The sequence below is a fragment of the Jaculus jaculus genome, chromosome 8 (genome assembly GCF_020740685.1).
Source record: "Jaculus jaculus isolate mJacJac1 chromosome 8, mJacJac1.mat.Y.cur, whole genome shotgun sequence".
In the NCBI taxonomy this organism is placed as follows: domain Eukaryota; kingdom Metazoa; phylum Chordata; class Mammalia; order Rodentia; family Dipodidae; genus Jaculus; species Jaculus jaculus.
This window is the reverse complement of record NC_059109.1, coordinates 72,426,323-72,449,931: the sequence shown is the minus strand read 5'-3', so window position 1 is coordinate 72,449,931 and position 23,609 is coordinate 72,426,323. Positions and strand designations below refer to the sequence as shown.

At 43.1% G+C, this 23,609-nt stretch overlaps 1 protein-coding gene across 1 annotated transcript; it reads right to left on the bottom strand.

The window, feature by feature from the left end:
- Window positions 1-630: 630 nt before the first annotated feature.
- Window positions 631-23,575, bottom strand: Tox4 (TOX high mobility group box family member 4). The gene is made up of 9 exons (XM_004672372.2): window positions 23,076-23,575; window positions 22,817-22,885; window positions 12,651-12,893; window positions 10,402-10,662; window positions 9,841-10,071; window positions 7,145-7,225; window positions 4,797-5,540; window positions 2,308-2,471; window positions 631-1,211 (listed from the first exon to the last, which is right to left on the bottom strand). Exons 1-9 carry the CDS (start codon window positions 23,079-23,081, stop codon window positions 1,151-1,153), a joined length of 1,860 nt encoding a protein of 619 aa, XP_004672429.1. The 5' UTR covers window positions 23,082-23,575; the 3' UTR covers window positions 631-1,150.
- Window positions 23,576-23,609: the final 34 nt, after the last annotated feature.

Here is a 23,609-nt window from a genome sequence, read left to right as displayed (position 1 = left end):
TGGTAAAACCTTTTACTAACTTAAGGATGTAAAGTTCTGCTTCTTACACATATTCTTGGATGATGTGTATTTTTTTTTTTCCTGAAGCCCAAAATGTCTACTTTTTTTGATTAATTTATTTATGAGAGAGAATGAACGAGCATGCCAGGGCCTCTAGCCCCTGCAAACAAAGTCCAGACAAATGTACCATTATGTGATTTGGCTTATGTTGGTATTGGGGAATTGAACCTGGTCCTTAGGCTTCACAGGCAAGCCCTATTTGTGGGTTTTTTTTTGGGGGGGGGGGTCATGGCCTCACTACATAGTAAGGGTAGCTTTGAACTAGCATAGGCTTGATGGCCTAAGTACTAGGATTACAGGCTTAGGCAACCAAGTTCTGCAAAACTTTGTTCTTCTTTATAATTTTACTTGAGGAGAAAAAGGAAGACAGAGTGGACATGCCAAGGCCTTCAGCCCCTGCAAATAAATTCCATACGCATGCACCACCTTGTCCATATGGCTTACATGAGTCCTGGTCAATCAAACCTGGGTCCTTTAGCTTTGCAGGCAAGCGCCTTAATCACTAAGTCATCTCTCCATCCCCCCCAAACCTTTGTTCTTTAGCAGTGAACCTTTAATGCAATCTTTTTGTTCCTTTTAAAAATTCATTTATTCTGGTGCTGGGGATTTATTAAACCCGGGACTATTTGATAACACAAAGCTGTACCCTCAACTCCCTCTTATCCCTTTTTAAAATGGATGCACACAGTGGGGTTTCCTCCTAGAATCAAAGCTGAGTATGCTCCCATCATTTTAATAATATTTTAGGCAAATCCTATAACAATTACATCCAGTTTCTTCAGACCCCACCCCCCACCACCATCACCACCCCTATCATTCCTATGGTTTACTTGTCCGTTCTCTTCACCCTTTCATTTGCTACTATCCTGGTAATTTTGCTTGAAGTTGAAAGTAAAAAGCAATTCCAAATACAGCACACTCTGCCCCTGCTTCACGTATCCTGGCCCTCCACTGAAGAAAGAGGGAGGAGGAGCATGACTACCACAGGTTGTGTTCAGGCACTATCAGAAGCCCAGCTTATGTTTGAAAATCGGGCTTTTGGACATGTTTTCAGCAGATAAATCTTCAGTGTCTTGGAGAAGAAGAAAGTCTATTTCACAAATACCATGGTGTTTGGATTTCTAGAGGCTACATAGGCCAAGAACACATCCCTAAGAGAAAGAAAGATACACAAATTTTAAATTATGAGATACATTATTTTTAAATAGCTTAAACAAATTTATCCAAACAATTCTCTACGTTTCCAAGGTGCAATATTATCACATTAGTAAACATATGGAAACAAAAGCTGGGCTGGAGGGATGACTTAGCAGTTAAGGCATTTGCTTGTGAAGCCAAAGGACCCAGATTCAATTCCCCAGAGCCCATGGAAGCCAGATTCACAAAAGTGGATCATGCATCTGGAGTTCATTTACAGTTACAGGAGGCCCTGGTGTACTCATTCATTCTCTCTCATAAATAAAAATATTTAAAAAAGTATTTAAAAGAAAAAAAGAAAAAGCCTAGTTGAGACAATGCTAACTTATGAAAAAGGATCTGAGATAGGATATACAAATGCCCTGTTTCATGAATATAAGTAACTTTTTTTTTCAAGGTAGGGTCTTGCTCTAGCCTACTTGCTCTACCCCTGGAATTTATTAGGTAGACTCAGGATGGCCTCAAACTCATGATGATCCTCCTACTCTGCCTCCCCAAGTGCTGAGATTAACAGTGTGTGCCACCACATCTGGCTTGAAAAACTTATATTCACTTTTACTAACACCATTATTAACAATTTTAAGGAAGATAACTAGAGGTATGTGGTAACTGACTACTTATTGTTTTAGCACTAGCAATTGAATGCTATTTCTAAATGTAAAGTTTTTTTTAAGCTTTTTATTATATTTTTTGAGGTAGGGGTCTCATTCTGGTGTAGACTGACCTGGAATTAACTATGTAGTCTCAGGGTGGCCTCAAACTCTTGGCAATCCTCCTACCTCTGCCTCTCAGGTGCTGGGATTAAAGGCGTGCACCACCATGCCCAGCCTAATTTATTTTTTATTAACAACTTCCATAATTATAGACAATAACCTATAGTAATACCCTCCCTCCCCCACTTCTAAATGCAAGTTTTAAGGAGACCTTTTCTAGTATCTAGTGAAACCAGAAATAGTAACCTGCTCTACCTAGGAACACCAACCAAATGGTCAAGGTTCCATGTGTCTGAACAGTTTACAGATACCTGGATTGTAAGAACTATAAGCTCACCTGCAGTGCTTCACCACACATTCATTGCTGCAGTATTCATTGTCCCAGTCTTTACTCACAACCGGAGGGTTCTCACAACCAGACCTCACACATCGAGGCTGGGGTGAGAGTGTCACAGGGGACCCACTCACCAACTCAACATCCATCTGAGAAGGAGATTCAACCTATGACAGGAAGACAGTTACAAGGATGGATTAGACTGCTACCGAGTTAAAATGGTCCTGGTGGTCAATCCCTCACAAAGGTAGCAAAGTTCCAGAAAAAAGTTTCTCCCTTTAGAGCTCTGCTAAGCAAATGACATGAAGATTCTTTCCAAGAGGGGATGGGATGGTGGGGCATGTGCTACTAGTTGTCTTTTTACATTTTTCACTGCCTTTATTCCATATTTGAGTAATATTCTTTTGAAAGTAGCAAAAGGAGTATGTGTGTAGAAACTGAACCAAATAGGGAGGGCTCAGAAGTCAAAATATGATTTTATTAGAACAGGGAATTTTGGAGCTGAAGATGGCTTTTCAGTTAGCAAACACTGCACAAGTGTGAGGACCAAAGCTCAGATCTCTAGCACTCATGTAAATGCCAGATGAATATGATAGCTGCCTATAATGGTATTGTCCCTGTGGAGGAACTCCAGATGCATGTGCCATTTTGTGCATCTGGCTTTATGTGGGTTCTGGGGAATCACACCTAGGCTATCTGGTTTTATAATATCACTGAGCCATCTCCCCAACCTATTTTTTTTCCTTTTAAATGACTGGTTCATAGAAGTAGTCCCTCCTGCCCCCCAGGCAGGGTCTTTGTCTAGCCCAGATTGACCTAGAATTCACTATGTAGCCTTAAGGTGGCCTCGAACTCTCGGCAATCCTCCTACCTCTTGCCTCCTGTGTGCTGGGATTAAAGGCATGCACCACCATGCCTGGCTCATTTGCTTTTTTTGAGGTAGGTTCTCAGGCTAACCTCGAACACATGGTGATCCTATCTCTGCCCCCAACTGCTGGCATCAAGTGCATGTTGCTACCATGCTAGGCTATATTATAACTAGCCTTAAATAGATCCCTCTGTTTTTGTGTGTGTGTTGGGGGAGGTGGGGGAATGAGGGCTCTGTTGGGACTTGAATCCAGGGCATGCATGCAAGGTGATAAACAAATGTTCTATCACTAGAACTAAGACCTCCATTTTATTTTTGAGGTGCTAGGGACAGAATCCAGAACCTTGAGTGTGCAAGGCAAGTGCTACTATTGAGCTGCATCCCTAGCCCAAGATCCGTATTTTATTTGTTTTATTTTTGTTTTTGTTTTTTCAAGGTATGGTCTCACTCTTGCCCAAGCTGACCTGGAATTCACTATGTAGTCTCAGGATTGCCTTGAAGTCATGGTGATCCTCCTACCTCTGCCTTCCAAGTGCTGGGATTAAAAGTGTGCACCACCATGCCCGGCCAAGATCCATGTTTTAAATTAATTGGTTATGTACAAGGTAAGGAAACTGGCATGGAGGCAGAGGCAGGAGGACCAGGAGAGTTCCAGGCCATATTCAGCTACATAGTTCCAAGTCAGCCTGGCTACATGAGAACCTGTCTGGGAAAAAAATCTGATATAATTGGTATTTGTTTACTGTCTCTCTCTTGGGCTGGAGAGATGGCTCAACAGGTAAGTATGCTTTCTATATAGACAGAAGGACCTAAGGTGACTAGATCTTGAATCCTCAGATCCCACATAAACAGCTGTGCATGGCCATGCACACTGGTAACTCCAGTCCAGCAAGGGGAGCAAAGACTTCAGAATGGTCAGAGCCCTGAAAGATTTGGAATCAGTAAAGAGACACTGGCTCAAAACAAAGACTGGGAGGAAGAATGATAGAGCAGGACATTCAGCTCAGGCCTCTGTAGGAGAGCAACTAGGACTGCCACATCACAAACTATACATAAAAAAAGACTAAGTGAGAGGTTGGAGAGATGGGCTTTTTTTTTTTTTTTTTGGTTTTTCAAGGTAGGGTCTCACTCTAGCCCAGGCTGACCTGGAATTCACTATGTAGTCTCAGGGTAGCCTCGAACTCATGGTGATCCTCCTACCTCTGCCTCCTGAGTGCTGGGATTAAAGGTGTGCACCATCACGCCCGGCTAAAATATATACTTTTTAAAAGACTTAAATGATGTGAACCCACTGGATCTTTCTTCCTCACATATTTAATGTACAAGCAGTTAAAGCCTTATAGGAAGAACTTTTATCTCCAAACTTTAAGATTCTTAGGGAGACAGTTCTGAAAAAAATAATACTATAGGTTTTATCTCTAATTGAATCAGTGTTACCTAATCTTAATTTAAAGACTAGTAGAGTTAAATTCTCACACTGAATTTCTTGGGTGGAAGAACTAACCACTGTTGAAAGAAACTGCAAGATGTCCCATACTCCTAGTTGCAAGGCATTAATGCTAGCAGTAACCCCACTTTAAAAAAAAAAGTGCTCATACACATTTTCACTGGTCTATAGACTTACCTCAGGAACTATATCTGTGATCATTTCACAGACTGTCTCAGGAGAAGTTGCCTCTACAGTGTGGGCCTCAGGGCTGTTACTCATAGGCCGCTCAGGACTGTCTTCTACAACTGGAGGGACCAAGGTTGTCTGCATTTTCAGGGTGGGTGGAGGCACAATCTTGCTTTGCAGAGGGGGTGGTTGCTGCTGCAAATTTATTCGAACTTTCTGAGGTGGAGGTTGTTGCATGGCCTGAAGTGGTGGAGGCTGTTGAAGTATGGTAACCTGCTGTTGAGTTGGAGGCTGGGGCATCTGTTGTAATGGAGGGGGCTGTAGTCGGGGTGGAGGCAGTTGCATAGAAGCAGCAGCTGCTGCAGCTGCCTGCAACACTGACCGAGTGACAATCTGGGCTTGCTGGCTGGGCTGTATAGTAGCTGTACTCGTTTGGCCTAGTTGAAGCCCACGGGAGGTCACCACTGTGGCTGGAATAACAGTAACCATCCCTCCCTGAGACATGGTAATAGAAGAGGGCAGCATCTGTTTGGTAATAATCAACTTGGTAATATTAGGTTGACCCCCAGCACCAGAAGATGCTTGGTTTGCCACATAGGATGAAAGAGTAGAATTAACAATAATGCAAGGGGACAAAGCAGGGGACTCTGTTGAGGCTGGTGCTGGAGATGCTGGGTCAACAGTAGCTACAGGTGGTGGAGAAGGAGTCTGTGATGGTAGTACTGGATCCAATTCTACTGTTTCAACAGTAGTCTAAAAGAAATAAAAAAAAAAATCATAAAGAAATTTACTTTCACCTGTAGGACACATTCTCATCACAACCCCCTAACCAAATACATTATAGATTTAAAAGACAAAGGATAGGTTGAGATGTCTCAACAGTTAAAGGTGTTTGCTTGGAAAGGCTAATGGCCCAGGTTCCATTCCCCTGTAACATGTAAAGCCAGAAGCACAAAGTGGCATATGCATTTGCAATTTGCTTGCATGCAGCAGCAACAGGCCCTAGCATAAACATCCTTACTCTTTCTCAAATAAATAAAAATTTAAGTGCTGTTTTCGTTTATTCATTTACTTGAGAGAATGAATGGGTGCATCAGGGCCTCCAGCCACTGAAAATGAACACTAGATGCATGTGCCACTTTGTGTATCTGAGAGCTTACATCGACACTGGAGACTTGAACCTGAGTCCATAGGGCAAGCACCTTAACCATTAAGCCATCTCTCCAACCCTAAAGATATTTTTAAAAATTAAAAAAGGATTCTCGAAACAACAAAATCGATAAAGGAACAGCTAAGAGTACAGGCTTTGGGGCTGGAGGGATGACTTAGCAGTTGAGGTGCTTGCCTGCAAAGCCAAAGGACCCAGGTTTAATTCTCCAGGACCCACGTTAGCCAGATGCACAAAGGGGTGCACACGTCTGGAGACCCTGGCACGCCCATTCTCTCTCTCTTCCCCCTTCTCTGTCAAATAAGTAAAAAAAAAAAAAAAAAAAAAAAAAAAAAAAAAAAAAAGGTTGGGCGTGGTGGTGCATGCCTTTAATCCCAGCACTCAGGGGACAGAGGTAGGAGGATTGCCATGAGTTATGAGTTATGAGTTATGAGTTCGAGGCCACCCTGAGACTACACAGTTAATTCCAGGTCAGCCTGGACCACAGTGAGACCCTACCTCGAAAAACTGAAAAAAAAAACAAAGAATAAAGGCAGGCTGGAAAGATGGCTTAACGGTTTAGTGGTTAAGGCATTGTCTTGTAAAGCCTAAGGACCCATCTTCCACTCTCCAAGTCCTACGTAAGTCAAGACACACAAGACGATACAAACGCACAAGATGGCACATGCGTCTGGAGTTCAATTGCAGTGGCTTTGGCCCTGGCATGCCAGTTCTCTCTTTAATAAAGGTGTGTGCCACCACACCAAGCCAAAAAAAAAAAAGTTTTGCTATTTTGACATAATAGATAAATTCAAAGATTGGCAAAGTTTATGTGATATGAAATAATGTAAAAGCTAAGACCTGTTTCTTAGTACTAAGTATTAATTACATTCCAGTTTCTCCATGGTATTTACTTCTTATAACTGTTATCTTTTTTTAAATAAAACACCTTGTATTGTTGGAGTTATTGGGGCTAGAGAAATGGTTCAGTGGCTAAGTCACTTGCCTACAAAGCCTAAGGAGCAGGGTTCAATTCCCCAGTACCCATGTAAAGCCAGATGCACAAAGTGACACATGCATCTGGAGTTCATTTGCAATGGCTAGAGGCCTGGCATGTCCATTCTCTATCTCATAAATAAAGATTTCTTTAAAAAAAAATAAATAAAAACACCTTAATGGTTTATACAGTGATTTATTCTTATCTTCTTACCTGGCATTCCTGGTTGTCTTTATAAGCAGCTAGAGCCTTGAGATACTCTTTCTTGGCAGCTTCAGTTTTCCGCTTATACACCTGCAGGAAAAAGGTTTTTTTTGGGGGGGGGGGTGAGGAGGGTAGTTTTCAAGGTTTGGGTCTCACTTTAGCCCAGGTTGACCTGGAATTCACTATGTAGTCTCAGTTGGCCTCGAACTCAATGATCCTACCTCTTTGCCTCTGAGTGCTGGGATTAAAGGCATGCACCATCATGCCTGACTAGGAAAGACAGTTTTAAAAGTCCCTATATTTCTAAAAAAGACTGATAATCATCAGAACTCAGTTTACTCACTTACAACTCATTTCAGTGAAATCACTTCTGACAACAAGCAATAATACCTCTATCATAGGCTCTCCCCATCATCTTGGCAGAGTAACTACACTTATTTATAAATTCAACAGCTATTCATGCTCAAAATAAAAACAGAAACACAAAAACATGGTTTAAGATCTGTATGTAGCATGCTTAGTCTGAGACTGCCTACCTCAGAAACTCTTCTTTAAAGGCATGTTGTCAGAGATGGTCAGAAGAGTCGCTGCAATCTTGTGTGCCCACTTTCTCCCATCAAAAGCTGAAGACCGTTTCCTCTGTTTTAATCTGGGTTATCTTTTACTACCAAAATGAGGCCGAAGTGACAGACCTACAACTTTGTTATATTCTTGGAATTTAACTCTAAATCTACCATACTATAAATAAGCTGTGGTAGCATATTTAAAACAGGAGAGACCATATGAAGGAGCACTAGACCAACAGATATCACCAACTTCCACATACAGGCACAAGGTCATCTTAGCCAGCCCTATTAGCTCTCATTTATTTACAACACCCAACCAACCTAACAGAACCATGAGAGAAATAAGTTCCAATTGTTTTTAGCCATTAATGGTGATTTGTTGAGCAGCTACAGGTAACTGTTAATACTTATAATAAATTCAGCTTTTGTTCTAGTTATCAGGTAGAAGACTTGCTTGGATACAAGATCCAGGAGTCTAGGGTAATGTTAATTACAGCCTCCTTCAACTGCTAGTTTTTTGTTTTTTATTTTTGTTAGTTTTTTTTTTTAAATAACTTAATTAAAGCAGGGGGAATGGAGGGAGGGAGAAAAGAAGAAAAAAAAAGTGGCCTCTTACTACTGCAAACAACTCCAGATGCATGCACCATTTTGTGTATCTGGCTTTAAGGTGGTACTGGGGAATCAAACCCAGTCCATCAGGCTTTGCAAGTGAGCATCTTTAACCGCTGAGGCATGTCTTCAGCATTGACTTTTTTTTTTTTGGCGGGGGGGAGGGGTAGTGCTACAGATTAAACATAGGGAATCTATCTCTAATAGATGTTAATATTATGTCCTATGTTAACATATGACAAGTGCTCTACTACTGAGCTACACTCCCACCCCTCAATGGTTTATTTGTGTAGTATTGATTCATTTTCATCCCCCTTCCATCTCACTATGTAGCCTGGCTGGCCTTAAACTCATGTTCCTCCTCCCTCTGCCTTCAAAGTGCTGGGATTACAGGTGTGTGTTTGTGTGCTATCATGCTCTGATTTTTTTTTCTCTCTTTGCAGCATGGTCTTGCTGTGTATCCTGCCTGCCCTGGAACTTGCTATATACACCACTTTGGCATCAAACTTGTGATCCACCTACTTTTATATCCAAAGTGCTTGGAGTACAAGTAGATGTCACCATATCCAGATTTTTTTTTAAATATATATTTTATTTATTTATTTATTTGGCACACCAGGGCCTCCAGGCACTGCAAACTAAATCCAGATGCATGTGTCCCCTTGTGCCTCTGACTTACGTGGGTCCTGGAGAATTGAACCAGGATCCTTTGGCTTTGCAGGCAAACTCCTTAATTGCTAAGCCATCTCTCCAGTCCTAATACTTTATTTCATTTACTTATTTATGAGAGAGAAAGGGTGCACCACGGCCTCTAGTCACTATAAACTCCAGGGGAATCAACCCTGGGTCCTTAGACTTTGCAGGCAAACGCCTTAACTGCTAAGCCATCTTTCCAGCCCATGTTTTTCTACATGTATATATGCCCCACTCATGTAATTCCATTAAACTGAGGTGAGTTTTCTGAGCAGACAGGTACCTGAGGTGCCCTCAGGTTGTTTTAGGCTTTACCCACATAAAGTCAGATGCACAAGTTGACGCATGCATCTGGAGTTCATTTGCAGTGGCTCTATCTCTATCTGCCTCTGTCTAAGCAAATAATAAAAAGTTTTTTAAAAGTTTAAAGACAGGTGGAAAGCCAGGCCTGGTGGTACATATCTAATCTCAGCACTCAGAAGTCTGAGGTAGGAGGATCACTGTAAATTTGAGGACAGCCTAAAGCTACAGAGTAAGTTTCAGGTCAGCCTGGGCTTAAGTGGGATGCTACACTGGAAAAAATGACAGGGTGGGAAATAGCTCAGCCTGCTAGCCCTGGATCCAATAGCTCAGTACCCACATAAAGCCAGACACACAAAGTGGCACATGCATCTGGAGTTCATTTGTGGAGGCAAGAGCCCCTGGCAGGCCCATATTCACTCAATCTGAAATCAGGCATGTGCCATTATGCCTGGTCCTTATATTTTTTTAAAAAATAATAAAATAAATAAAAGCATATGAAATATTTACTACCCACTAGAGTTCCTATTTCTTCACCTGCTTTTGCTCTTCTCCAAGACTGTCCCACATTGAAGCCACAATCTTTGAAACCTCTCCAAAGGTGGCATTAGGATTCTGTCCCTTGATGGCAGCCTGTGTATCACGGAAGAATAAAGCATATGCAGAAACTGGTTTCTGAGGTTCATTAGGATCTTTCTTTTTTCTCTTCTTTGGGGCCTTCTGCTTTTTCCCTGCTTCCACCACTACTGTCTTCTGGCTTGGAAGTTGCTGCAGGGGAGAAAAAAGTTAAGAATTAAGATGGAAGTACTGTGTCTGGAGAACTGTTAAGAAAAGGATTTTTATAGGAGGGGAAACTAGCCACAGGTATGAATTTGTGCTAAAAATGGAAGCAACAGCTTTACAAGTTACTGGTAAAATATGTGATGATCACTAAGAATGGGGAATGGAACATTATGAGCTGGAAATCAAGAGGTAGGACCCCAGACCCAGAAGCAAGCAGAGAAGGTGGCAGGGTAGGAGCAATACCGATTAGGTTTTGTATATCAAGAGTTTATCCTAGAATATCAGCAGAATTGATTTTGGCAGGGAATGCCTCACCCTCCGGAAATCCTCAACACCATCCTCATGAAGTGAACTAGTAGGTGAAGGGGTAGTTGAAAGGCGATCCTCAGGTGACTGGGCAGGTGGCAAGATGGTACCACCTCCTAAGCTCAAACCAAGTTGAGAACTCAGTTCTGACTGATCAATGGTAGTCAACTGGCTATGCCCCATCAAGCCAGATGTCATGTCTGTCATTGGAACATCAATTGTAACAGGTGGGTTGGCACTATACTGAGTTCCTATAGAATGGTCCAAGTCCTGAGAGAAGCAGAAGGGCTAATTAAACACTAAATATAAGAACACCACTCCTCCCCTCCTGAATTTAACAAAGCTTTCAAATCCCTTGCTCACCCCAGACTATCATTGTTTAAAGCCCTACAAACATCAAATAATCCACCTACACAGATTTTAAGTCATTTTTAAAATCTCAGTAATGAGTAAATCTACTTCTTTATTTTCAGACACTTATTTTTTTTTAAAACACTTTATTTTTATTTAGTTATATCAGAGAGAGAATGGTGCACCAGGGCCTCCAGCTACTGCAAACGAACTCCAAATGCATGTGCCACCTTGTGTATCTGGCCTACATGGGTCCTGGGGAATCCAACCCTGGTCCTTTGGCTTCACAGGCAAGCACCTTAATTGTTAAGCCGTCTCTCCAGCCCCAGAGGCTTATTCTTAAGTAATCAGAAGCCAGATGTGGATAGCTCACTCAAGCCTGTAATGCCAGCACTGAGACTGAGGTAAGCGTGTCATTGAGTTTGAAGGCAGCTTAGGTTAGAGTTCCAGGTCAACCAGGCCTAGAGTAAAACTGTGCCTCAAAAAACAAATAAATAGGGGCTGGAAAGATGGCTTAGCAGTTAAGGCATTTGCCTGCAAAGCCAAAGGATCCCAGTTCAACTCTCCAGGACCCATGTAAGCCAGATGCACAAGGGAGCACATACATTTGGAGTTTGTTTGCAGTGGCTGGAGGCCCTGCTGTACCCATTATCTCTCTTTCTTACTGCATCTTTCTCTCTCTCAAATAAACATTTTTTTAAAATAACAAAAAAACCCAACTCTATTACCATTAAAAAAATAATTAAAACAAATAGAGCCAAGTGTGGTGGTGCACACCTTTAACCTCTGCACTTGGGAGGCAGAGGTAGGAGGATTGCTGAGAGTTAGTGGCCACCCTGAGAGTAAATAGTGAATTCCAGGTTATCCTGGTCTACAGAGAGGCCTTACCTCAAAAACAAACAAACAAACAAACAAATAAAACAACATAGCTGGGTGTGGTGGCGCACGCCTTTAATCCCAGCACTTGGGAGGCAGAGGTAGGAGGATTGCTGTGAGTTCAAGGCCACCCTGAGACTACATAGTAAATTCCAGGTCAGCTTGAGCTAGAGTGAGACCCTACCTTGAAAATCAAAGCCAAAATAAAAAGCACAAATCAAAAGTCTTTGTCTTATAAAAGTTAAAGAGCAAATAAATGAGCCAGGCATGGAAAATATGCCTATAATTCTAGCACTGGGGAGGCACAGACACAGGCAGGAGGATCAATCACTGCAAATCTGAGGCCACCCTGGTGATAGGGCTACACAGCAAGACCTTGTCCCCCACACCCCTCCCAAAAAAAGCCAAAAATTCATCCAGTAATCTATGGGTAGAGACAACACACGAGATAAACAAGGACTTTTAAAGTTGCAATGTGTGGGCCAGATGTGGTAGCTCACACCTTTAATCCCAACACTTGGAAGGCAGAGGTAGGAGGATTGCCGTGAGTTCGAGGCCACCCTGAGATGACAGTCAATTCCAGGTCAGCCTGAGCTAGCTAGAGTGAGATCCTTCCTTGAAAAAACAAAAAAAGTGCAGTGTGTGGGCAATCAGAGTAGGTAAGACTGAAGTACAGATGTGCTGGAAACTCAACACACTGGTTTATAACAGTAATCCACAATTAATACTATATTTGGCCCAGACTATTTTTGAATGAATCCCTAAATGTGCCAGTTACACATTAGAATCCTAGAATATGAAGGCCATGAAGGGGAAACACAATCATATTCTGAACACTGGGCATTTTACAATTTGAATCACTTTTCAAGCAAATTTCATTTATTCAACTAAAATTAAGTTTCTGTTGTTGAGCCTCTAGTCAATAAGAAACAAGGAATACTCAAATATAGTATGGAATGAGAGAGTAACTTCTGTCTCCCCTATACCATGCATATGAGCTTAGGTGAGCCCAAGAATGTCTTGCCTCTTACCATGGTCAAGCCCCCACTCAGGAGCCCCCCGCCCTGCTCCATCAAGCCATGGGTCATGCCCACAGGCATGTCCAATGTCTGCACCCCATATTGGGCTGAAAAACTGCCATCCTGTGAAGAAGTAGGATCTGCCAGGTCATCAAAGTGGCCAACCACATCGGAGACAGCCAGTGAGGGATCAGAATCCAAGGAGATGGGTGGGATTTCAAATTCCTCATCACCCAAGCTTGGTGTATGGAATGTCTATAGGGAAGAAGGAGAAAAAAATAATGATTAGGAAGAGGAGACATTTCATAATTCTAAATGAAGAATTTCACAGTGCTAGAGATTGCCAGTGTACCCTTTTCACTCTGTTATCCTATTTTTGTTGTTTTTATTGATTTATGTGAGAGAGAAAACTAGGTATGGGCATGCCAGGGCCTCTTGCCAGTGAAAGTTAGCTCCAGACATAGGTGCCAACTTTGTGCATCTGACTTTACATAGGTACTAGGGAACCAAACCAGGGCCATAAAACTTTGCAAGCAAGTTCCTTTAATCACTGAGCCATCTCTCCATTCCCTAACATTGTGGTTGGTCAAGTTCAGCCCCCAGAACTTGGCATCAAGGCTAGTCTCTTTCCGAGACCAATCAATACTCACTCTGGCTCACTTGAGCCAGAAGGTAAAGCCCACAACAGTAAGGTTATAAACGGTTATGAGGAGAGAGCAACTTCTCTTGGTAGCCAGTTCATCATTTGCGAACCTCCACATTCTGGTAAGTCATTCCCCCCCAACACAACTGACCCGCCCCACCTTCAGCCCAGCTAGGCAGAGATGCGGGAAGAAGCCTCTGGCCCCTTCTCCCACATGGGCTCTTTAGCCTCTCCTGCCCTCTACATGGCAGGAGCTCTTTCTACTTTCTTTTCTTTTCTTTTTAACTCTCTTTTTACATTTCTTTTAGGCCCAACACATGGGCTCTCAGACCATGTATTCATTTCCCTTCCCATGGTTCTGTACTTCCCTCAATAAATATAATAATTAAGCAATTATTCCTCTGTTTGTTTTGCCCAATTCTTTAGTTAAATGCAAACAAAAATTGGGGTTTGGAGTTCAAGGACTTTCCTGAACTCCTGTCATTTCACTGGGACTAGAGTCAGCCTGGACTAGAGTGATACCCTACCGTGGAGGGGTAGGGGGAAGGTACTTATCCTGTTCTGCTCACTACAACAAATAAAATAGCAACTCTGTCAAAATGTGAGAAATATAGTCTGGTGCAGTGGCTCATACCTATAATCCCAGCATTCAGGAGGCAGAGGTAGGAGAAATGCTGTGTTTGAGGCCAGCCTGGAGCTATAGAGTGAGTTACAGGTCAGTTTGGGCTAGAAACCCTACCTCAACAAACAAACAAAAGTGAGGTGGGGGGAATGGGGAGCTTGGAAAGTGGCTCAGTGGTTAAAGCCGCTTTCTTGCAAAACTGGCCAGCCCAGTTTCATTTCCCAAGGCACCCCTGTAAATCTGATGCAAACAGTGACACAAGCATCTGATACACCCCCCACCATGAAAGCTTATGCACAAATAAGTAAAATTTTACAAAGTGGGACTGGAAAGATAGCTCAGTGGTTGAAGGTACTTGCTTGCAAAGCCTGATGGTACAGGCTCAATTACCTAGTACCAACATAAAGTCATATGCACAAAGTGGTGCATGCACATGGAGTGCATTTGCAGTACCAGAAGGCCCTGGTGTGCCCATTCTCTTTTCTCTCCTTCTCATAAACAAACAAAATTAAAAAGAGACCAGTGTTTTACAAGTTACTACCTCTCATAAAATGTCTGGAATACTCTAATGGCTTATACTAAAATTCCAGACATGGAGACATTCCACTGCATCAGATCAACAAGGCCTTCTTTGAAAATATGACCTTTGGCACATGAAACAGCCTAGTTATTTAGTATCTGTTTTTCTTGTCATCACCCCTCCTCCCTCAGGTAGGGTCTGGTTGTAGCCCAGACTGATCTGGAATTCACTATGTAGTCTCAGGGTGGCCTCAAACTCAACCTGTCATCCATGTGGTGGGATTAAAGATAGCCATGCCTGGCCTTGTTTTGTTTCTATGTCTTCCTTTTAGTATGAATAGTCAGGTAATGGCAATTATACCAAAGGATAAACCACATACTCTAGCAAATACTGTTACTGAAATCTCTTTACTACAACTGAACTGTAAAATTATAAATAAAATCCAACAATGAATATCTATTTTCATGAATCTTCTATGTAAATAGACCACACACACTTTACACTGTTAAATATGAGAGTGCTAAAACTGTAGCAAATATTAGAATAAAACCAGTACTTTAGAAAAGGGAGAAAATCCTACCCTGCCTTGTGATGTGTGTAAAAATTCAACTCTTAAGCCAGGTGTAGTGGCACATGCCTTTAATCCCAGCACTTGGGAGGCAGAGGTAGGAGGATCATCATGAGTCCGAGGCCACCCTGAGACTACATAGTGAGTTCCAAGTCAGTATGGACTATAGCGAGACCCTACCTTGTTAAACAAAACCAAACAAACAAAATAAATAAACTCTTATTTTGCACCAGTACTTGGTTTATTCTGTTATTTACTGATTAGCATTTCTTTTTTGTTTTAAAGATTTTATTTTTACTTTTTTCTTTATTTTTACTTACTTATTAGAGACAGAGAAAGGGAGAGAGCGAGAATGGGCATGCCATGGTCTCTAGCCACTGCAAACAAACTCCAAACGCATGTGCCACCATGTGCATCTGGCTTACATGGGACCTGGAGAATTGAACCAGGGTCCTTAGGCTTTGCAGGCATACGCCTCAACTGCTAAGCCATCTCTCCATCCCTAGTATTTCTTAATGCAAAATTATTCTTTCTGGCAAGAAACCTTGAAATTGCTGTACTTTTGAAAGAATTAAAAAGTTTATATTTACCTACTCCTAAATTATTTGGGATGCTCATAATAAGGCTAGACACCACAAAAACCACAATGTCACTAATAATAAAGCCACCACCACCACTACACCAAGTGGGGAGGTTTAAAAAAAAAAAAAGGCATAGTTGTAGATAACAGCAAAAGACCAGGGACAAAGGAAGCTACTGACATTAAGCTTTTGTTAAAACTTAGCTCTGGGTATCCCCTCCTCCCATTAAAATTTCCTAAGTCAGGACTGGGAAGATGATTCAACGGTTAAAGGCCTTTGCTTGCAATTCTTGCCAGCCCAGGTTCAATTCCTCAGCAACCCATATAAAGCTGGATAGGCATTTGATTACAGCAGTAAGAGACCCCTAGCATGCATGCTACACATATGTGCATGTGCAAGCACATAAACAAAACACGCACGCTCACAAATATATCTTAAGCCATAAAAACAGAACAAAAGACCTGGAAACTTCTTTCCTTCCCTCTTCCTTCTGAGCTGGGGATCAAACTCAGGATTTAGCACAGGCTAGGCAAATTCTCTACCACTCAACCTATACCACCAGCCTTAAGTTTCTAGATGTAAAAGATGTCTTCTCTTATGCAGTTATTTTTATATATAACTTGGCAATAAAACTGCAAATTGTGACTAAGTTTAATGCTATTTCTAAATCCACCATTCATTTGATTCACACTTCCTCTAACTTCCCCTTGCTATCATATAGCTTCCCTTAGAGTCTGTAAACCAAAATAAACCCTTTCCTCCCAAACGGACCCCCCCCCCAAATTTATTGGGGCTGGAGAAATTGCTCAACGGTTAAGGTCACTTGCTTTCAAGGTCTACCGGCTGGGTTCAATTCTCCAGGACCCACAAAAAGCCAGAGGCAAAGTGGCTCATGCATCTGAAACTTGCAGTGGCAGGAGCCCCTGGTGCACTCATTTCTCTCTCTCTCTGCTTGTACACATTAAATAAATATACATTAAAAACTAGCAATACTGCCAGGCGTGGTGGCGCACACCTTTAATCCAGAACTCAGGAGGCAGAGGTAGAAGGATCACCATGAGTTCAAGGCCACCCTGAGACTACAGAGTTAATTCCAGGTCAGCCTGGACCAGAGTGAGACCCTACTTCAAAAAACCAAAAAAAAAACCAAACAAAAAAAAAAAAAAACAAACTAGCAACTACACACCATCAATATGATTCTCACCCATGAATATATTAGGATTTATTATGGAATAAACCCACTTAACAGTAACTGAGAAATCTTGGTGCAAACAAAAATAAGGGGGGGGGGGTGTTGGGAAGACGGTTCAGTGGTTAAAGGTGCTTGGTTCCAAAGGCTGCTAGCCCAGATTCAATTCCACACTACCCATATAAAGCCATATAAACAAAGTGGCACATACATCTAGAGTTCCTCTGCAAAGGGAAGAGGCTCTAAAATACCCATACTCTCTACTCACAAATAATACTTTATTTTTCTTTTTTGGTTTTCTTGAGATAGTGTTGCACTCTAGCCCAGGCTGACCTGGAATTCACTATGTAATCTCAGGGTGACCTCGAACTCATGGTGAATCTCCTACCTCTGCCTCCTGAGTGCTGGGCCACCACGCCTGGCCGATAAATATTTTTAAAAATTAAAAATTGCTGGGCATAGTGGTGCATGCCTTTAATCCCAGCACTTGAGAGGCAGAGGTAGGAGGATTGCCTTGAGTTCAAGGCCACCCTGAGACTAAATAGTGAATTCCAGTCAGCCTGGGCTAGAGTGAGACCCTACCTTGAAAAACCTAAAAAAAAAAAAAAATGGTGGCTAGGCATGCTAGTGCATGCCTTTAATTCTAGCATGGGAGGGAGAGGTAGGAGGATCACTGAGTTCAAGGACAACCTGGGACTACAGAGGGAGTACCAGGTCAGCCTGGGCTAGAGTGAGACCTTGCCTTAAAAAAACAAAAATAAATAAATGAATAAATAATTTAAAAACAGTGTAACTGCAGGCTGGAGAGATGGCTTAGCGGTTAGGGTTAAGACACCTGCACTCTTCAGATCCCACATAAGCCAGACGCACAAGGTGGCATATGTGTCTGGAATTCAATTATAGCAGCTGGAGGTCCTGGCTCACCAATTCTCTCTCGTGCATGTATGCATACATAAAAAAGCCAGTCTGTTAGGCTTGCCTCAAAATAATTTTAAAAACATGGTGTAACTGGTTCAGACCATCTTTGGGGAAAAAAAGCAACATAACAATCTTCAAAAGATGGTAGAAGGGGCTGGAGAGATAGGTTAATGGTTAAGGTGCTTGCCTGTGAAGCCTAATAACCAAGTTTCTACTCCCCAGTACCCATGTAAACCAAATAAATACACAAGGTGCATCTTCAACTGCAAATCATGACTAAGTTTAATGCTATTTCTAAATCCACCACTCATTTGATTCACACTTTCTCTAACTTCCCCTTGCTATCATACAGCTTCCTTTAGAGTCTGTAAACCAAAATAAACCCTTTCCTTCCAACCGCCTTTAATCCCAGCACTCAGGAGGCAGAGGTAGGAAGATCACCATGAATTGAGGGCACCCTGAAACTACATAGTGAATTCCACGTCAACCTGGGCTAAGGCAAGACCCTACCTGGAAAAAAACAAAACAAAATAGGGGAGCTAGAGAGATGGCTTGGTGGTTAAGGAGCTTGCTTGCTTGCAAAGCCAAAGGACCCAGGTTCGATTCCTCAGGAACCAAAATAAGCCAGATGCACAAGGTGGTGCATGCATCTGGAGCTCGTCTGCAGTGGCTGGAGGCCCTAGCATGCCAATTCTCTCTCTCTGCCTCTCTCTCTCAAAAAAGTGAATAGTTGCTAAAGGTATATATTTGCAATGTGTTTGGAAACATTAGGGTGATCAATAGGTATATGACAGGCAACTTTGGGGGCAGTGACAATATTCTACTTAGGACTGGGATAGCAGGTACATGATGTGTATTTGTACAAAACTACCGAAGTATACAGAGTGAAGACTGCTAATGTAAAGTGTGGACTTACTCAACAACTATGCATTTGTTATTTTACACCACCATCAAGCATAACATGTGTTCATGATTGTAATAAACCTACTTCCTACATATAAAATGCTAGGAAGAAGCCAGGCATGGTGGTGCATGCCTTTAGTCCCAGCACTTGGGAGGCAGAGGTAGGAGGATTGCCATGAGTTCAAGGCCATCCTGAGACTCCATAGTGAATTCCAGTTCAGCCTGGGCTAGAATGAGACCGAACTGCAAACCCCTTCCCCCAAAAAATGCTAGAAGAGGAAAATGAGTCATAAAGTATGAATCATAGAAAACTCTATGCTTCAAGGTCAATTTATCTGTAAAATAAGAGCTTTAAAAAGGCCTGGGGTGGGGCTGGAGAGATGGCTAAGCAGTTAAGGCAATTGCCTACAAAGCCAAAGGACCAGGTTCAACTCCCCAGGACCCACATAAGCCAGATGCACAAGGTGGTGCATGCATCTGGAATCTGTTTGCAGCAGCTGGAGGCCCTGACATGCCCATTCTCTCTCTCTGCCTCTCTCTCACTTTCCCTCTCTCTCAAGCAAATAAGAAAACAAAAATAAAATATTTGAGGTAATTACATGGGATATTTTTTTATAATCATGGAAAATGTTAATAAAAATTTTTTAATTAAAAATAAATAAAATAAAATAAAATATTTTTTTAAAGGCCTGGGTTGGAGAGATGACTTAGCAGTTAAGGCATTTGACTGCAAAGCCTAAGGACTCATGTTACACTCTCCAGGTCCCATATAAGCCAGACGCACAGTGATGCAAGCATGCGAGGTCTCACATGCGCAAAAGGGGCACATGTGTCTAGACTCCGACTGCAATGGCTGGAGGCCCCGGCATGCCAATTGTCTCTCCCCCACCCACACCTCGCATAAGAAAAAAAGGCTAGTTTGTTAAGCTTGCCCCAAGAAAAGGTAAAGCCTAATGATCAAGCAAATGACCTACAAAACTAAGACAGCTCTATGCTAAAGAGAAACTGGACATAGGACTGGAGGGATGGCTTAGAACTTAAAGCATTTGCCTGCAAAGCCAAAGGACCCACGTTAGCCAGATGTGCAAGGGGGTGTACACATCTGGAATTCGTTTGCAGTAGCTGGAGGCCTTAGCACATTCATTCTCTCTCTCTCTCCCCTTTCTCTGTCAAATAAATAAATATAAATTTTTAAAAAACTGGACATAATATAATATATAGATGGGATCATTTACTTACAATATGCAAACTAAGATCAGCATTGTGGAACAGTCCTATAATCCCAGCACTTGAAAGAAAGAAGCAGGTAAAGTTTGCCATTTCACAGTAAGTCTGTGATACATGGAGAGACCCTGTCTCAAAAAAGTCACACAAAAATGGTGGAATAATAAATAAAATAAAAATGTAAAATGTAGGACACCTTAGCTCATCAAAATATGGCTTTAAATACTTTGAAGAAACGATCAGGTGTCCTCACAGCAGCCGCCTCAGGTCTCAGTACTTGCAGCAACTGCATTCCCCCTGCGCTACGTGCAGACAGCAAATGGAGAGAGAGGACTCTTCTAGCATTGCAGCTGTATATGAAATGATTACACATTCCCTTTGGTAACCAGGAAGGAACAAATAAGGGTTAAAAGCTGAATATGCACCAAAACCAAGATGTAGGTCATGAAAACTTTCAGAAGACCATGCAATCAGTTTCTTCAAAAGATTCAGAATCATATGAGTGATGAAAAAAAGGAAAGATGTATTGAAGCGCATACAATCAATGTCAACTGAAGAACAGTTGAACAACTGTTAGATTCAACCACTAGTACCATACCAAAGGTGCAGAGGGAAGTGCTGTCAACTGTGTCCTCAAGGTTTGGATGCGTTATTGACCATTGTCATTACTTTAGTTTGTTCAGAAATTTACAACATTCTTAGTCTAATGGACTTCTCTGTACCAATGATATAAGGCCAGATGCACAAAGTACCACATGTGTCTGGAGTACATTTGCAGTGGCTAGAGGCCCTAGCATGCCCAATCTCTCCCTCTCTTTCTCTCTCTCTCTCTCTATCTCTATCTATCTATCTCTCTCTCTCTCTCTCTCACTCTCTCTCTCCCTCCCTCCCTCCCTCCCTCTTTCCTTGCAAATAAGAATACATTAAAAAAATTACAAAAAAAATAGGGGCTGGAGAGATGGCTGTAAGGTTAAGGTGCTTGCCTGCAAAGCCAAAGGCCTCAGGTTCAATTCCCCAGTACCCACGTCAAGCCAGATGCACAAGGTGGCACATGCATCTGGAGTTGTTTGCAGTGGCCACTCTGGCACACCCATTCTCTCTCTTCTTCTTCATCTCTCTTATAAATAAATTAAAAGGGGGGGGGCAGGAGCTGGAGATACAGCTTAGAGGTTAAGGCACTTGCTTGCAAAGCCAAAGGATGATGGTTCTATTCTCCAGGACCCACATAAGCCAGATGCACAAGGTGGTGCGTGCATCTGGAGTTCATTTGCAGAGGCTGGAAGCCCTGGTGCACCCATTCTCTCTCTCCTTTTCCCTCCCTCTTTCCCTCTCTCAAACAAATAAATAAAAATAAAAATATTTTTTAAAATATCTTTTAAAAAATAGGGCCAGGGGGCTGGAGAGATGGCTTGGCGGTTAAGTGCTTGCCTGTGAAGCCTAAGGACCCCGGTTCGAGGCTCAGTTCCCCAGGTCCCACGTTAGCCAGATGCACAAGAGGGCGCACGCGTCTGGAGTTCGTTTGCAGTGGCTGGAAGCCCTGGCGCGCCCATTCTCTCTCTCCCTCTATCTGTCTTTCTCTCTATGTCTGTTGCTCTCAAATAAATAAGTAAATAAAATGAACGAAAAATATTTAAAAAAAAAATAGGGCCAGGAGTGGTGGTGCACGCCTTTAATCCCAGCCAGCACTCTAGAGGCAGAGGTATAAGAATCACTGTGAGTTTGAGGCCAGCCTGGAACTACAAGAGTAAATTCCAGGTCAGCCTAGGCTAGAGACCCTACGTTCAAAAAAAGAAAGAGAGAGAGAGAGGGCTGGGGAAATGGCTTAGTGGTTAAGGCGTTTGCCTGTGAAGCCTAAGGACCCTATTTTGATTCCCCAGTACCCACGAAAGCCAGATGCACAAGGGGGCACATGACTCTGGAGTAAGTTTGCAGTGGTTAGAGGCCCTGGCATGCCCATTCTCTCTTTCTCTCTCAAATAAATAAATAAATAAATAAATATTTTTAAAAAGAAAGAAAAGAAATAAAAATAGAGCTGGGCATGGGGCACACCTTTAATCACAGCACTGGGGAGGCAGAAGTAGGAGATTCACCATGAGTTCAAGGCCACCCTGAGACTAAATAGTGAATTCCAGATCAGCTTGGAAGAGTTAAGTCACTTACTTTCAAAGTCTGACCAACTGGGTTCAATTACCCAGTACCTATGTAAAGCCTGATGCACAAAGTGGATTTTACTCCTCTCTTTCTCCTTGAAAATAAATTAAAAAAAAAAAAACAGCATTATTATAGCTACTTGCAAGCTGGGAGAACTGTATAAAACTGTAATCGGCCCAAAGTTGAGCTCCTTTGATCCTCTGACAGCTACCTTCTTTCCCTCTGTCCTGAGCAAAGCAAGCTGGAACCACATGGTAAAAGCAACTACTTTTATCGGAGTAAAAATTTTACATGAAGACTCCAACAGAGTTCAAGAATGAACGCATGTTCAAGGTTAATCCCTGCTAGGTAAGCTTATCTCATCCTGATTTCTTTAAATATTTTTATTTGTTTGATAAAAAGAGAAAGAGGCACATGGAATGCGCACGCCAGGGCCTCCAGCTGCCGCAAACTGCAAACGCATGCGCAACCTTGTACAGGTGGCTTCCGTGGGACCCGGGGAATAGAACATGGGTCCTTTGGCTTTGCAGGGTAGCGCCTTAACCGCTAAGCCATCTCTCCAGCCCTTATCGTGATATCTTAATGAAAAGATTTTCTCCAATGCCACTTCCCATATCGTTGTAATTATTTCACCCCACCAAAAGGAAACAATTCCACCAAAACTTTTCAATTTAGAATCACTCTCCTCCCTTAAATAACTTTTATCTTTCCATCGTCCTGGTTTTCAGGTGACAATAACTTCCGGGCCCTCCCCAGACAGTCCTCCTCTGCCACAGAAGCCGCGGCCACTCTCCTCCAACACGGACGCCCGCCCCGCCCCCACCTCACGCCACCCCCGGCGTCCACAGCTCGTGCTCACCTCGGCCCCTGTCAGGAAGGGGTGCGAGGGCCCAGTGATCGTCAGGTAGTTGTCGTTTCCTCCGGGAAACTGGAAACCGAAAGAGAGCCGCGGAGTAAGTTAGAACAGAGTGAGCTCGAAGGGACGGCTTCCGAACCTGACATCCTGTCAACACCCCCCACACTCTCCCGACCGCCGCCTCTCCACCCGGCTTCCCGCCCCGGCTTCAAGTCAGTGGGCCGCGCCCTCTTGTCAGCCTTCCTAGCGCCCAGCTGCCTACCTCCATCTTCACACTGCCGCTACCACCGTCTCAGTCCCCTCATCGCTCCCACCGCCCGCACGGGACTCGGAACTGCGTCACTTCCTCAAGGACAAGCGTCGCTCTCCGCTGATTGGAGAGGACTATAGGGCTGCAACGAGTCCCATGTGGAGCTGACGGAAAAGCTAGCTATCGCCCCCTGGGGTCCGGCGGAATAATGGCACGTAGCCGCGCCCGAGGCGGATCCAGAGGCGGCCACTGGCACGCTGGGCCAAGAGGGGCTTCTGGGCAGAGCAATAGAGACGTGGCCTCAGCTAGAGAGGGGCTGGAGCGGAGAAAAATAAGGAAATCGGTCGACTGAGTGGTTAGAGGGGTCGGAGATATCCGCTGGAGAAGTCGGGCGGAACCGAATGCAGAGGACTCTGGACCATGACTTATCCTTATCTGTTCAAGTACAGCGTCATCACGGACACAGGTAACCCGCCGGCCGACCGCCGCACGGACTGCGGCTGGGCTCGGATGCTCCCAAATGGGACCTCGAGGGCGGGGTGGCGG

Bases quoted from the DNA above. Each gene is read 5' to 3' on its own strand.
- Tox4 (XM_004672372.2), bottom strand. The intron at 10,072-10,401 runs GTGAGGCATTCC...TCTCCCCTGCAG, and splicing joins GTGTTGAGGATTTCCGGAGG to CAACTTCCAAGCCAGAAGAC. The intron at 1,212-2,307 runs GTGAGCTTATAG...TCTTTCTCTTAG, and splicing joins TGTGTGGTGAAGCACTGCAG to GGATGTGTTCTTGGCCTATG.